At 37.1% G+C, this 14167-nt stretch overlaps 2 protein-coding genes across 2 annotated transcripts; one reads left to right on the top strand and one right to left on the bottom strand.

The window, feature by feature from the left end:
• Positions 1 to 50: 50 nt before the first annotated feature.
• On the bottom strand, positions 51 to 1113 carry LOC121972875. Its single transcript, XM_042524494.1, has 3 exons — positions 720 to 1113; positions 120 to 528; positions 51 to 60 (listed from the first exon to the last, which is right to left on the bottom strand). The coding sequence occupies exons 1-3, from the start codon at positions 1111 to 1113 to the stop codon at positions 51 to 53; spliced, it is 813 nt and encodes a 270-aa protein (XP_042380428.1).
• Positions 1114 to 3827: 2714 nt separating this feature from the next.
• On the top strand, positions 3828 to 5875 carry LOC121971551. Its single transcript, XM_042522875.1, has 2 exons — positions 3828 to 4226; positions 5596 to 5875. The coding sequence occupies exons 1-2, from the start codon at positions 4008 to 4010 to the stop codon at positions 5680 to 5682; spliced, it is 306 nt and encodes a 101-aa protein (XP_042378809.1). The 5' UTR covers positions 3828 to 4007; the 3' UTR covers positions 5683 to 5875.
• Positions 5876 to 14167: the final 8292 nt, after the last annotated feature.

The raw sequence follows: 14167 nt of genomic DNA, 5'->3' as shown, positions 1-14167 counted from the left end.
ATTTTATTAAAGATTGGCATTTTTTCACTACCTTCTTCACTATATCGAGCTTACCGATATCTGCCATCATCAAATCGATACAGTGTGCTGCGCATGGTGTCCAAAATAATGTTTGATACCTTTGCTCCAACATCTCTCCAGCCCTTTTAAAGTTGGCACCATTATCTGTAATCACCTGTACTATATGTTCTGCACCTATCTCGTGAACTACACTATCCATCAAACGAAATATGTAGGGTGCATCATGATAGTCTGTAGTTGCATCAATAGATTTATGAAATATCACCTTTCTATTGCAGTATAGTAGAAAGTTGATGATGCTCATCCGTGTAGGTCCTGTCCAGCCATCACACATCAACGTAACCCCATATAAGCTCCATTGTTTCTTGCATGATAGGATCCAAGTCTTGATCTCCTCCACTTGTTCATCTAAATATGGACCGACAATTTCATATGCAGTCGGAGGTTGAATACCAGGACCAGATTTTTGGATGTTGGACACCATGCTACGGTAGTATGTGTTGTTTGCTGCATTTGGGGGAATATGATTAAAATGGAAAAATTTAGCAATACTTTTACCGATTGATTTCTTCTTCTCTTTTGAATATGCATCATCAATCCTAGTCTGTTTGCTAGCTTGGTCTGGAAATACTAGTGGATCAATATCAATAATATCAATTGCATGTCTTCGTCCCATAGAAGAAAAAAACGACCAATACCACCTTGTGTTGAAGTAATACGAACACTTGCACTCCTTCCTAATGTTGATGCAGTAGTTGAGTCACTTCCACTAGCACCAGAGTCACTTCTATGTTGCATATTTTGCTCATAGTCATATTGAGTTCGAGAGGCACTGAGAGCTGTTAAAAAGTCTTCATCATTTGGAACTTCACCACGACCTTCCATTTCATCATAGATTGGTTCTTTAGAGCTTCGACTATCAACAAGTTCACGTTCTTGTTGTTGTTTATACTTTAATGTTTTTCTGCCATCAAGTTCCTCTTTCATTGCACGACGAACTTCTTGAGAAACTTTTGGACAATTAGAAACATTCGGATATCCACCAACAAGATGTTGTTTTAAGCGTGTGACCCCGCCGCCGCGTCCAATCATATCGCAATGCAAACATTGCCAATGGAATCGATTTTCTAATCGACGTGCGTGTCTCCAAGCTGGATCATGAGATTGTTGTTTTGGTGCCATTACCTATGCATTATACAAAAAGTAAAAGTAAGGATAATATACATTTCTAGGTAATGATCATCATTTTATAATGTCAAAAATGTGTTTATCATTGTAAATTTACAAATTAAGTATATAAACTATAAACAACTTCTGATTTGAAACAATCTCCTAAAAATATTAATTCATCTTTCTCAATTTAGATTGATCAGAATTGCACAAGATTAATAGTGTTTTATTAGGAATCATAAACATAACAACATACCTTTATCAAAATTTTTAAAATAAAAGACTTGTAATATTTCTAAACATATTACAAAAGTACAAAAGTTAATATTCATGGATCCAAATTTTAAATTAATTCTAAGATAAAAAATATTATATATAATAAATATATAAATTAGCACAAAGATGTTATTTTATATATAATAATTATACAAATTAATTAATTAATTAATTATTATTTTAAAAATATAAAATAATAAAAATATCAAAATATAAATTTAATTTATTAGTTTTTTTAGAATTTTTATTTTTTTAGAATATTAGAATATAAATTTGAATTTTTATTATTTTAAAAAAATAAATTAAATTTTAAATAAAAAAATATTATAATATATATCTGAATTTTTTTAATTTTTTAAAATTTTAAACAGATTTATTATAATTTTTTTAAAATTTTTAAATACAATTTAAAACATTAAAAATTAATTTTTCAGAATATTAATTAAATTTTGATTTTTAAATATATTTTTTATATATTTTAATTTTTATTAAGAAAATTTAATTAGGATTTATAAATAAAATCGCTCAGGCACGCACGAGGCGCACCCGATCTCGCCGCTGGGAGCGATCACGCCGCTCGACAGCGGCGGATCGCAGGGTCTGGCGGCGCCGAAGGCGTCGTCGGACGATGCCTTCGGCGGCGCCAGCGATGCATACGAAACGGGACGAAACGAATAGGGAATAGGGAATCGTACCTCTGTCGCTGCTCGCCTTACTGGTGCTCGCCTCGCCGCTGTCGCTGCTCGCCTCGCTGCGCCACGCCTCGCCTCGCCTCGCCTCGCTGCTGCTGTTGTTAATCGGTACGTTTTATAGGGTTTTTTCACGCGACAGAAGGAATCGAATCGATTCCTTCTGTCGCGAGTGTCGCTCGCTTGTGTTGGCGCGCATCAACGCGCGTATCACGCGTCGAAAGCACAGCCCACGCCCGCGCAATACACACACCAAAATCGCGGCGTGTCGTGTGCCGATTTCGGTCGGGCGATGGAACGGTAAAAACCGTTCGTGCCGCCCGGCACAAAACGGCACCGCAATCCTTGCAGCTATCTATTAGTTTGATAGACTGGTTGCAAATTTCACAAGTCAAATTCTCAGCGTATTATTGATTGCCCCAGTGAATGAACAAATTTTGTTAAGTTTTTATTTGCTTTGCAGAAAATATTCAACAGATGCTTTATACTTGGAGTAATAATTAGTGATTCTTTTTCAAGTTTCTACCTGCATTGTGCAGCCCGTAAAGGGTCAGTTTTGTCGACATCACCTTCATCATACGCAAAGTGATCAACTAAAAGGATTCTAAGCAGGAAGCCAAAGAAGAGGTGAAGTGGCAGGCATCTGATAAATTGAATATATGAGAATTTGGAGTAGGATTTAAGGCAAATGTGAAGGACTACAAACCTATAGCCCTAGAAATTTGCTCAAGTACTATCAAAAGTTTTCGACTGGGAGCGCTTTTATGAGGCAATTTATCGAATACAGAACCATAACCGGCAGCCTCTCCTTCATATTACTGATGCTCCCATCTCGGTGGAACCGAATATCATACAAGAAGATAATTTAACAGTGGATTACTTAATAATACTATTCAGTCTTGTATAATTTATTTGAGTATAAAAATGGATGAGCTTGAGGAAAGGAATGGTGATCAAGTTGGGGTTTGTGATCTTCATGCAATCGGAAGAATGAAGTCCATAAGTTCAGTAGTTTGGTGCCATAGTTCAAGCAAATCAACATTTATTGTCAAATGAAGGTTTCTGTTATTATTATTGTTATTATTATTATTATTCAATTTGGTTTTCAAAAACACCATCACTATATTATTGAATTTTAAAAAATAATATTATTGTGGTGTTACATTTCAAAAACTGATGTTAATTTTCAAAATATAATATTTATTTTTGTAGTACCAAAGTAGTGTTAATTTTCAAATATAATACCACTATGATATTTGATTTTTTAAAATTAATATCATAATGATACTTATTTTAAAAATGTAACGTTATGTTGTTCTTTGAGTGTAACATCATAGTAGTTGATGAGAGGGATAAAATGAAAACAAAAGTTCTATTTGGGAAATTTAAAAATTAAATATATTTTTTAACAATTTGATAATTTTAAGTGAATCAATTGTCGTTCTTATTTTGCCCAGCTCCGTTGAAAAATTACCTGGCTACTTACATCACTTTATGCCCTTTAGATCGTTAACAAACTTCTTTACTTTGTTTGATCTATGCTATCCTTCTTCTTATAGATAGTTGTTTTTTTATTTCTTGAGTCAAATTTAGTCAACTTATATTTTAATCAATTAACTCACTTAACTATCTGATTGACTTAAATATATTGACTTTCAATTGACTCAAGCTCGTCCATCAGAGCCGTCGATGCGCGGGTATGGTCGGTGGGGATGGAAACTGCGCCGTTGGATTGATGTTAAGGCGTGAAAAATTATAGTGGACGAACTTATGAAGTCCAAATCGGGGCCATCTCATCTGCGTCTCCGTTGAGAGGGAGGGAGGGAGCGAGCGAGTAGGGAGGGAGAGGCAATGGCGGCGATCTGTATGCTTAACAGGTCGCTAAATCTCTATCGATGTTTCCGGCGCTCCTCCTCGTTGGACTTTGCGTCTGATGCGATGGCGGTGGCAGTGGTCGGGAGAAAAGGGAAGATGAATAAGCCGTGCTTGCCCCCCATCATTTGCAGCGCCCCCTTGGAACGTAGTTCTGAGGTCCAGCAACAGCTTCTGACCGAGGAAGAGGCCCAAGAGGTCAGTCGATTTCTTTAACAGCTTCTTTGACACATTAAAGTGGAGCTGGAATTCTGTTTCTAACATTCAATTACGATCGAGAATTCAATCAAACTAGACCCCGTGTGTTTGATAATTCTCAAGAACCCTGATGCCAAATGTATCCGCCACTGGCTCAGCCACCATGATGAAATCTCCCATGTCAACTAATTGATCCCCTATGTAGATCTGAACAAATACATCCTTACTCTGATACAATACCTGCAATGGAATTGATCTGCTATCTAGATCTGAACAAATAAGAATGAATATTTATTTTGAGACTTAAATTAAAAAAAAAATTCTTAGAGGTTCTTCTATTTATAATTGAAATTCTTGTATAATGGAAATTGGTTAAAATAAGCTGTAATTCTAATTCCTCCATCGAAACTCTAGAAACCACCTTTCAATTCTATTATTTGGAGAAACAAAATTCAAGTCAGATTATAATTATTTTTCACATCCAAACAATGGAATTCCTAAAATAATTGATTTCAATGTCAGCTCTATTTATTTTTATTTTTCTTGGGTGTATTATTCTTCCTAATTGTTCTGATTATCCTTTTTGACTGAACAATGTACAACTTTGGAATACAACTCGAATTGTTCTTATTAGATAGAATAAAATTAGCAAGATAGGAAGAAAGTTCCTTTGTCTATATTTCTGTCCATTCCTCCTTTTTGGTTGTTCTCCTTCTCTTGTTTTTCTTTAATGCTTGTTTAGACATGTAGTAGGTGTAGTTTTTATGCTCACTCAACAATTTGATAAGCTACTCAATATGATAATGTAAAAGAAAAAACAAAAATATAAATTAATTTTGACTCAAAGTCTCCTTGCTGCTGTTGTACTCAAGAAAGAAATATATTCTGTGTACCCCTGTCTTGCTAGTAAGTGATGCCATTGGTCAGATTTAGTGAACATTTGAATGATACATCGATAACCATCTTCGTAGTATTTGCTCCAGCCAGCTACTTCTGGTTTTGGACCTTGGTTGAGTTGAAATCTCAACCTTTCTCTCTTGCTCAACCATATCTTAGTCACCTCACTGGTCCTTAATGTTTTCACCTCTGAATTATATGGAGGACGACATATACTGTGAGCTTACTCTCTTTCATGTTAGATGCATCATCTTAGATTGAATATTCTATTTTGAGTCAAAATTAATTTAATAATAGGCCAGCAGTTTACTTTCAAAATGCCCCTAATGTCCCGAGCTGTATCCTATTCTTCTTGGCTTCTTTCCATAATCACTGCTGGTCTTACTTCATGATGATAAGCTTATAGTTTTCGGAGAGATGTGGAAGGTTACATTTTAAAAACCAATGCAGTAAAATGTTGGCAATTGTGCAGACTCGTGCTTCCTTTTCCTTAGTCAGAGAGATGATCACAGTGTTAATTGTAAAGCTTAGAATAAGGAGTTACATGAGATTGTCATGATAACTTTTGCTCTAATTAACAAGAGCTACTAGCCAGATCGGTGGTTCTCTAAGCACAAAGTAAATGAACTAGCCTTTGATGAGGCTCTTCCACTCGCAAGTTCTTGATCCATTACTCCTTGATTTCGTCCATTTCATTTGTAGAAGTGTTGGTGCAATCATGCCCCAATTGTTGGAGCTCGATTATGTAATTTTGATGTATTTGACAAAATGCTTACCATTAATCTTAGTGCTTCCATATAGAGTAAATGGAAAGTAAAAGCTCTCTCTCTCTCTTAATAATTGATCGTTTATTTTTTTTCCTTATATTTATTTCTAATAAGATTTGAATCTTGATTTTCTTAATTATTTTCCTAAGTGATCTAATACATTATAAGCAAGTAAAACTTTCTCCTACTATTTATTTTAATTTTATTCTTAGGTTGCAAATATTATAGTATTTTTTGTTCCAATATTATTCCATTACTTTTGTATTGAAATTTTAGTTTTTTAATTATTTGGATAAAGATCTCTAAGAGAATTGAAATAAGGTTGGAATATCTAATGTGAAATACAAGTTGGAATTGTGTTATTTGAAATAAATGATGGCCACAAGATGTGTATAAAAAAAATGATAAATCTAGTTAGTCTTATTGATTAATCTTAGTCTAGGATGATCGATTTAGTTTTACGAAATTTTTTACTAACCACAAGGATAAATGGGGAATCGTGCGCGACGAATAATCCAGAAGCTCAGCATCCGTTGATTGCTCGCCTTATTTGGAGGAAAAATTTCTACAAATATGATATAGCTGGAATCAAACATGGGTATTTGGATGACAATCTAGATATCCTATTATATGATGGCAAAAAAAAAAAAGACGAATACTCTCGCCCCCGCGCCCCCGCCAACCTATCCCAGGGTCAACACAGAGGAGGTAAATCACGGGCGGCTACTAACCTTTGGAATAGTGACTAGCACATAAGGGAAGTATTTACTTCGGCTTTGTCGAAATTCGAACCCCGAACTTTATGATGGCAACACCTTATGCGCTAACCACTAGACCCATCCGAACAAACTAGATATCCTATTATAGTATCATAGTTCCAGAGACAAATGATGATCATAATATAATTGTTGGATTAAATGGATAATTATTGGATGCATTGATCATTTTTTTCTCCCATCAATTATTTTAAGTTTGTGGAATAAAATAGACTTTATTCTCTTTTTGAAAAAATTAAGTAAAAAATTATTAATTTTTGGAAAGTGTGGGTTAACAAAGTCAAAATAATAAGGACTCCTCAAATATAATGCTCATTATTTTTAGCTAGGATAACGAGATCGATTGATCAAGTAGAATATGTAAGTTGGGTTAATCGAGTGATTTATTTTCTTCGTAGTAGCCTAAGAATAAATTGGTAGGGATATTGAGGTGAGCCAATCACCTTTTTACCATAAGTTGGGTTGATCGAGTAAAAATAATTAATCAAGTCAATTGAATTGAATTAAACGATAAATTAAAACATTAAAATCATTTGATAAATCACTTTTATTTTTTTATTAGTTCCTAATCTCATCTCATTCAACTTTCATTTCATTCCTTTCACATTCACATAGAGGAGCTTTGTTGTGGGTTCGAGAGCTAGAGGTTTGTATAGAGAGGTGCTTGGATTGGATTGCTTATTAGAGTTCAAGAAAGTGCTTAGTGGATTTGAGTAGCTGAAGATTTGAATGCATGAGAGCAAAGAGTGCATTCTTCGGTTTTTGTCTTTCAAAATGTAACATCTTGTACCAAGCTTTTATATATGCCCATGATAGTGTTAATCTGATGGTAAAAGATGAAGTCGTCATCTTAATAGTCCATCCAGATGACCCCATACATTCTAAAAGGGATAAATCATGAGGGTGTATTTAGTCTTAGTTGAGAAGTCTTCCAAAACAGGGGCATGAGATAACCATAATAGTGTTAGTCGATTGAATAGGTAGTTGGCCTATTCTAGTTGATTAGCTTAGGTTTTGAGTATCAAACACGATCTCAGAAGATAAAGGCAGAATTATGATAATGACAGTTTGGGATATAAACCAATGCCTAGGGAATTAAATCGCTTAACCATATTAGAAAATGAATTCTCAAAGGGCGCTTAATTTACTCTAGACCCAACTTGTTTTAGATTGTAAAATTCAGTATCTTAATATTTTTTGATTGGCTTAAAATGCACCAAGGAATAAGGGAAGTGTAATGCGTCTACAAGATTCTATTCATGCTAAGCATTATACTTCATTCATATATGCAATTGTATGATTTAGATAACTAGGGCTTTTGAGTAATTTAGATATAGTTTTACCAAATCGATGATGTGTGAACTTATCAATTCATCGACTAGGAACTATTTCATACATTCATAATTGTACATGTAGAGATGCTCATAAGCTGTAATCCCATCACAAATTTTTTCATGTAATGAATCATTTTGCGGACATTCAGTAAATGAATTTAAAATCCAATCAAATAAATATATAATGTGTGCTCAAATAATGAATCTTTATTTATCCAATAAATAGGTACAAACTATAAGGCGATTGCCTTAGGACACCTCTCAAACATGACACTTGGTGGCAATGTCCAGTGGCCTTAGCCTCGTGTACAACAAGCTTAGCCTTATCTCCAGCCTCCTCAACACTCTCTCTAGTGTTCTTGAGTCATTAGTGCTCTTCGACGTCCACGAGTCAGTGTGCTCAAGCTCCTTCTCTCTAGAATCCAACTCCTCTCCAGCATCACAGTGCCCTAGCTCTCCGTCGTCTGTGAGCACTCCTTCGAGCATTGTCTATCTACTCTTCTCCGTCACAAGGTAAAGCTTTGGTGCTCTCAGATTATGTAATGATTCCTATTCAATTGCAATTAGTTTCATGAGACCTAAAAAGAATTAAGCTCGTTCTTCTAATCCAACCATAGGAGAGCTCTTACAAGATACTTGTTGGGACCGAAAAGTAGCTAGAGGGGGGGGGGTGAATAGCTCGTCGCGTGCTAGGTGCTCGTCGTTGCTCGTTTCTTCAAAGATGCGCAGCGGAAATACAAGAAACAATCCACACAACGCTAACAAGGTTGGTTTACTTGGTATCCACCTTACAAGAGGTGACTAGTCCAAGGATCCACACCTACTCACGCACCCTCCACTAATAAAACCCTCCTTTTCGGTAACTACCGAAGGCGGAGAAGCCCTACAAGTTCTCAATACAAGAAGAAGGGGAAAGGTAATGAAATACAAGCTTACAAGCTTACAATGAGTGCTGAAACCCTAACCCTAGCTTTCTTCCTTGTCTTTGATTCGCCTCTTGACTTGGAAAACCTCTAAGATCCTTCAAGAACTGGCGATCTGAGCTTTGAGAGCACAATGGAGAAGCTGGCGAGAGATCTGATATGAAACCGTGAAGAGATACCGCAGCCATCGCACGCCTGCAGCTCAAATACGACACAACGGTCGGATCCCGATCGATTCAAAAACTCCCAATCGATCGGGGAGGCTTTAGATCGATCCACGGATCGATCCAGAGCACCTCTGTGCTCTGGAGAAAACACCTGGATCGATCCACGGATCGATCCAGCGCTTATCGCGCGAACTAGCAGCGTCCCAATCGATCGTCTGATCGATTGAGACCTCTGGATCGATCCACGGATCGATCCAGAGGCTCTCTGTTCGCTGGGAAAGGCCTGGATCGATCCACTGATCGATCCAGCTCTTGGTTTTTGCCCAAAACCGAGTCCCAAGCCTCTCAATCCAACATTCGGTCAACCTTGACCTATTGGTATATCATGCCTAGCATCTGGTCACTCCCTTGACCTGCCAGGACTCCCCACCAAGTGTCCGGTTAATCCCTTTGATCCACTTGGACTTTTCTCTTCGTGCCAAGTATCCGGTCAATCCCTTTGACCTACTTGGACTCTCACCAAATGTCTGGTCAACCTTGACCCATCTGGATTTCTCTTGCCTGGCTTCACTCACCAGGACTTTCCCAATTGCCTAGCTTCACTCACTAGGTCTTTCACCTGGCTTCACTCACCAGGATTTTCTTCCTGCCTAGCTTCACTCACTAGGTCTTTCACAATTGCCTAGCTTCACTCACTAGGTCTTTCACCTGGCTTCACTCACCAGGATTTTCCTCCTGCCTAGCTTCACTCACTAGGTCTTTCCTTCTGCCTAACATCCCAGTTAGGACTTCCCAGTCAAGTATCCGGTCATCCTTGACCTACTTGACTCTTCTTCAATCAACCTTGCATTGTCAAACATCGAAACCCAAACAAAGACTCAAACTTGGTCAACCAGGTCAACCTTGACCTGAGGGATGTTGCACCAACAATCTCCCCCTTTTTGATGTTTGACAATACCAACACTATCACTTACAATACCACATGTAAGTTAGGCTAATCCCATAGCCTAAACCTTCTTCATGCCGCTAGGTAATGAATACATAAGTTAAGTCCTTCATTCTCCCCCTAAGAGGGCAAACTCCCTCTAGGTAATAAAAGCCTAATTTATTCCCTTTCATTCTCCCCCTATTGTCACACATCAAACCATGCCCCATTTTTGGGCACACATCAACAAATTCACTTGTTGAAAACTCTCCCTCTGAAGAGTTGCTCATCGTTGTTCACAACTTCACTCATTGTGATCAACACGATAATGAAGGTCCCATACCCTTCATTATCCTTAACCCTACATTCTTCCCCAATGTAGGCAAATGCCCATCCTTGAGCATTATCTACTTGAAACCACTTGAACAATGAGGATATCCACTCCCCATTAAAGTTCAAATGCTCAACCTTGAGCATGTTCTTAACGGAAGGTTAACCACCTTCCAAGGTTCATGAAAAATAATTTTCATGTCTTTAAAGAGTTCCTCCCCCTAAAGACATGGTGGTAACTTCTGTCATTGCACCAACAATGACTTGGAATCCCTAAAACTTTAGGAAACCCAATTTTAGAAGTTTTGAGGTTCAAATATTCAAAATTTGAAACAAACCTCAACCTAAACTTCAACTTAGCCTTCCTTAACCAATCCATCCTTGTTTTCCACATGAAAACACCCTTTTTATGTATACAAATGTATTTTCAGGGGTTTGGGATGGTTACCTAGACTAAAATAGGTTCAAAGATGGTGAAATCAGGCCTTCTCAGCCAAAATCAGCAACTTGGATCGATTGGAGTTGGGTTCCAATCGATTGAACCTTTCTGAATCGATCCACTGATCGATTCAAGATGTGTAGATCGATCGGCTGATCGATCCAGCGAGCTTCTGCTCGCGAGAATTGCCTTCTGAATCGATCCACTAATCGATCCAGATCTCCAATCGATCCATGGATCGATCGAAGCTCTGATAGTTGCTGAATTTCAAATTCAGCCAACTTCAGAAACCCCTAGAAAATTCTATAAAAATCTAAAAATCATGAAATTTCATGTAGACATTATTTAGGGCATACTTTATCATGGAAAAATAGTTTTCTATGAAAATACATCATATTTTCAAAGATTGTCACAAATTTGAAAACTTGCTAAAACTTTAGCGTTTTCTTCAAGTTTGTGTCTAACTATTCAATGGTGATTACTATCAAAAGATAGCCTTCACTAAGGTTTTCCAAAAGCCTTTTAAAATAATTTTCAAAACCAATATCCCATCACATTCCTTGGGCTTAATGCACATGACTTGTACATTAGCTTTCCCAATGATGGGAAAATACATAACTATGTATTTTGATGAACCTAAAACTCAAAGGAATGCACTAAATCAACATCATGAGTTTAATTCATCTTCCTAACATCTTACTTGTATCTAATGTGCACTAAAACACATACAAGTCACCTTATAGTCCTTGTGAGATGTGAGATTTTGGTTTTGCCCTATTCTAGGGATCATGCATATCTATCTAGGCATTTTAGAGATATTAGACATCCACCTAGAATGTCACTTGTTAATAAGTGTTGTTAAATACCATTTGTCCTTAATTACAAGGAATTAAACTGAATGCATGATTATGTTATGGCATACATCAAAAGGAAATAATTTTCAAAAGAAAATATCCTATAACTACATGATGTATGAATGTTATGACATGGTATTTTTGAATTTTTCATAATAACACATGAATAAATAAAAAAAATAAATATGATGCCATGGCATATAATGGGCAAACAATTATGGCAAGGTTTAGCATAAATAAAATATACCTAGATTACCTTTCTAAGTATCCTTAACCACTTAGCTAACTCAAAATATACCACTTGTTTTAACTTAAAACGTTAAACCTAGATTGCCCTAAATGCTTCAAAGAAATGCCAAAACCTAAATTGACATTTATATCTCTCTTGATTTGTTTATGCCACTTAAAAATTAAGCATATCCTCAAATGTTGGCATATTCCATTTTTCCTCAAGAGTAATCACATAAATCAAGGCCCGGATTGCCTTAAATTTCTAAGAGAATACCAAAATCCCAACTTGGTATTTCTCTAGGTTTTCCCAATTTATGCCATTTTAAAATAAAATCAATTTTCCACCATTAGGCACATTTTACTCTTTCAAGGAGTAAATAATAATTCCATTTCATTTTCAAAGGTTAACAAAAGCCTTGAAAATGCTCCTTGAGTGTCAATTTCCTCAAAGTAGGGTTAACTACCCTTCTAATCGGAGTTGACACTCTCTAACCCATCTATGGGGTAGAGAAGATGCTCCTAGGAACCCAACACCTATTGGTGCTCCTTGGATGCTCTAGGTACTCACTAGGGATAACTTCCCTAGATACCTTCCTAGTGACCTTGTTGGGCTTCTTAGAAGCCTTGGTCACATTTTCTAGGTCAACTCTAGGGATAGCCTCCCTTGTGGCCTTGTTAGTGACTTTCTTAGACTTCTTAGAAGTCTTAGTCACTTTGGTTGCAAAGATACTTCTAGGGATATTTTCCCTTGTATCCTTGACTTGACCTCTAGACTTAGGGTTTGTTCCATAACTATATGGAACCCTATGATAATTAGGCACATCCTTTTTTGTTTTGGGTTTGTATCCCAAACCTCTATGGCCATTTGATGACTTTTGTACCCCTAAACTTAGGTTATGCTCATTTTGCCCTAATAGGATATTTTCCAATCTTTTTAGGGTCTTTTCTAATTTATCAAGTCTTGACCTCAAGACTTGATTTTCCCTTACTAAGTCCTTAGTATTCGATTTTTCATTTGATCTATGAGCATTTTTATTCTTGGGCTTGTATCTATTATCCTTAGTGTTCTTGCCCAAATGTCTATCTCCCTTCCTAACCTTAGGTTGGGTAGTCTTGGCATGTAGGGCTACATGCTTTTCCTTAATGCCCTCATGCTTTCTATTCTTATGGTAAATTGCATTAAAATGATAAAAATTAGAACTATCATGCTTTTTACCATAACGTAAAGGGGTAGGGTCAATAAATGTTACCTTCTTCTTTACCTTGGAGGCTCCCCCTTGACTAGTGCCTCCTTGAGCCTTGACCATCTTCTTCCCCTTGGGGCATTGACTTCGGTAATGCCCTTTTTGTTGACACAAGAAGCACACAATGTGCTCCTTGCTCTTCTTTGTCCCGGGTGTTGGGCTTCTCCTTGCCCTTTTGTGTCACTTGACCCTTCTTCTTGGCCAAGTTGGGACACTTGCTTTTGTAGTGCCCACTTTCCCTACACTCAAAACATATTATATGATTTTTATTTTTAATTGACACATTTATACCTTCTTGTGTAAGGATGACACTTGCTCCTCCATTTGATATTTCTTGAATTTTGGGGGTGGCACCATCTTCTTCTTCTTTACTTGACCCGGATGTGGAGGCCTCTTCTTGCTCCGGGTTCATTGATCTACACTCCCCCTCAATCCTAGAGGTGGAGGCTTCATCATCTTGTACATTGAACAAGGAGTATTCTCCCTCCTTGTTCTCTTCATTGCACTCCCTTGAAAATGAAGCTTCTTCTTGGACTTCTTCTTCGGAGGTTGAGCATCTCTCAACCTCGGAGTCCTCCTCTTGGTCTTGCTCCAAAGAGTCACCCTCTCTGGATTCTTCTTGCTCTTGTACAGTGGAGGGGATCTCTTCATGAAGCTTGGCCAATTTACTCCATAATTCCTTTGCATCTTCAAACTCTCCAATTTTGCAAAGGATGGTGCTTGACAATAAATTGACCAAAAGCTTAGTCACTTTGTCATTGGCCTCGCACCTTTGGACTTGCTCTTGGCTCCACTTGCTCCTCTTGAGAACTTTGCCCTTTGAGTTTGTTGGAGTCTTGAAGCCTTCCATAAGAACAAACCATTGCTCTATCTCCATCATAAGAAAATTTTCGATTCTTGATTTCCAAGAATCGAAGCTCGTGGAAGTGTATGGTGGAGCCACCCTCGTGTCGAATCCGAGCCCATCTCGGAATTCCATTGTAGAAGTTGAGCTTTTGAATTTCTTTGACTTTGACAATTTTGCTTCAACTTCTTCACCCTCTAGCTCTTCTTG

Source organism: Zingiber officinale, chromosome 4A (assembly GCF_018446385.1).
Source record: "Zingiber officinale cultivar Zhangliang chromosome 4A, Zo_v1.1, whole genome shotgun sequence".
In the NCBI taxonomy this organism is placed as follows: domain Eukaryota; kingdom Viridiplantae; phylum Streptophyta; class Magnoliopsida; order Zingiberales; family Zingiberaceae; genus Zingiber; species Zingiber officinale.
The sequence above is the reverse complement of the archived record's forward strand: the minus strand, read 5'-3'. Positions and strand labels throughout refer to the sequence as shown.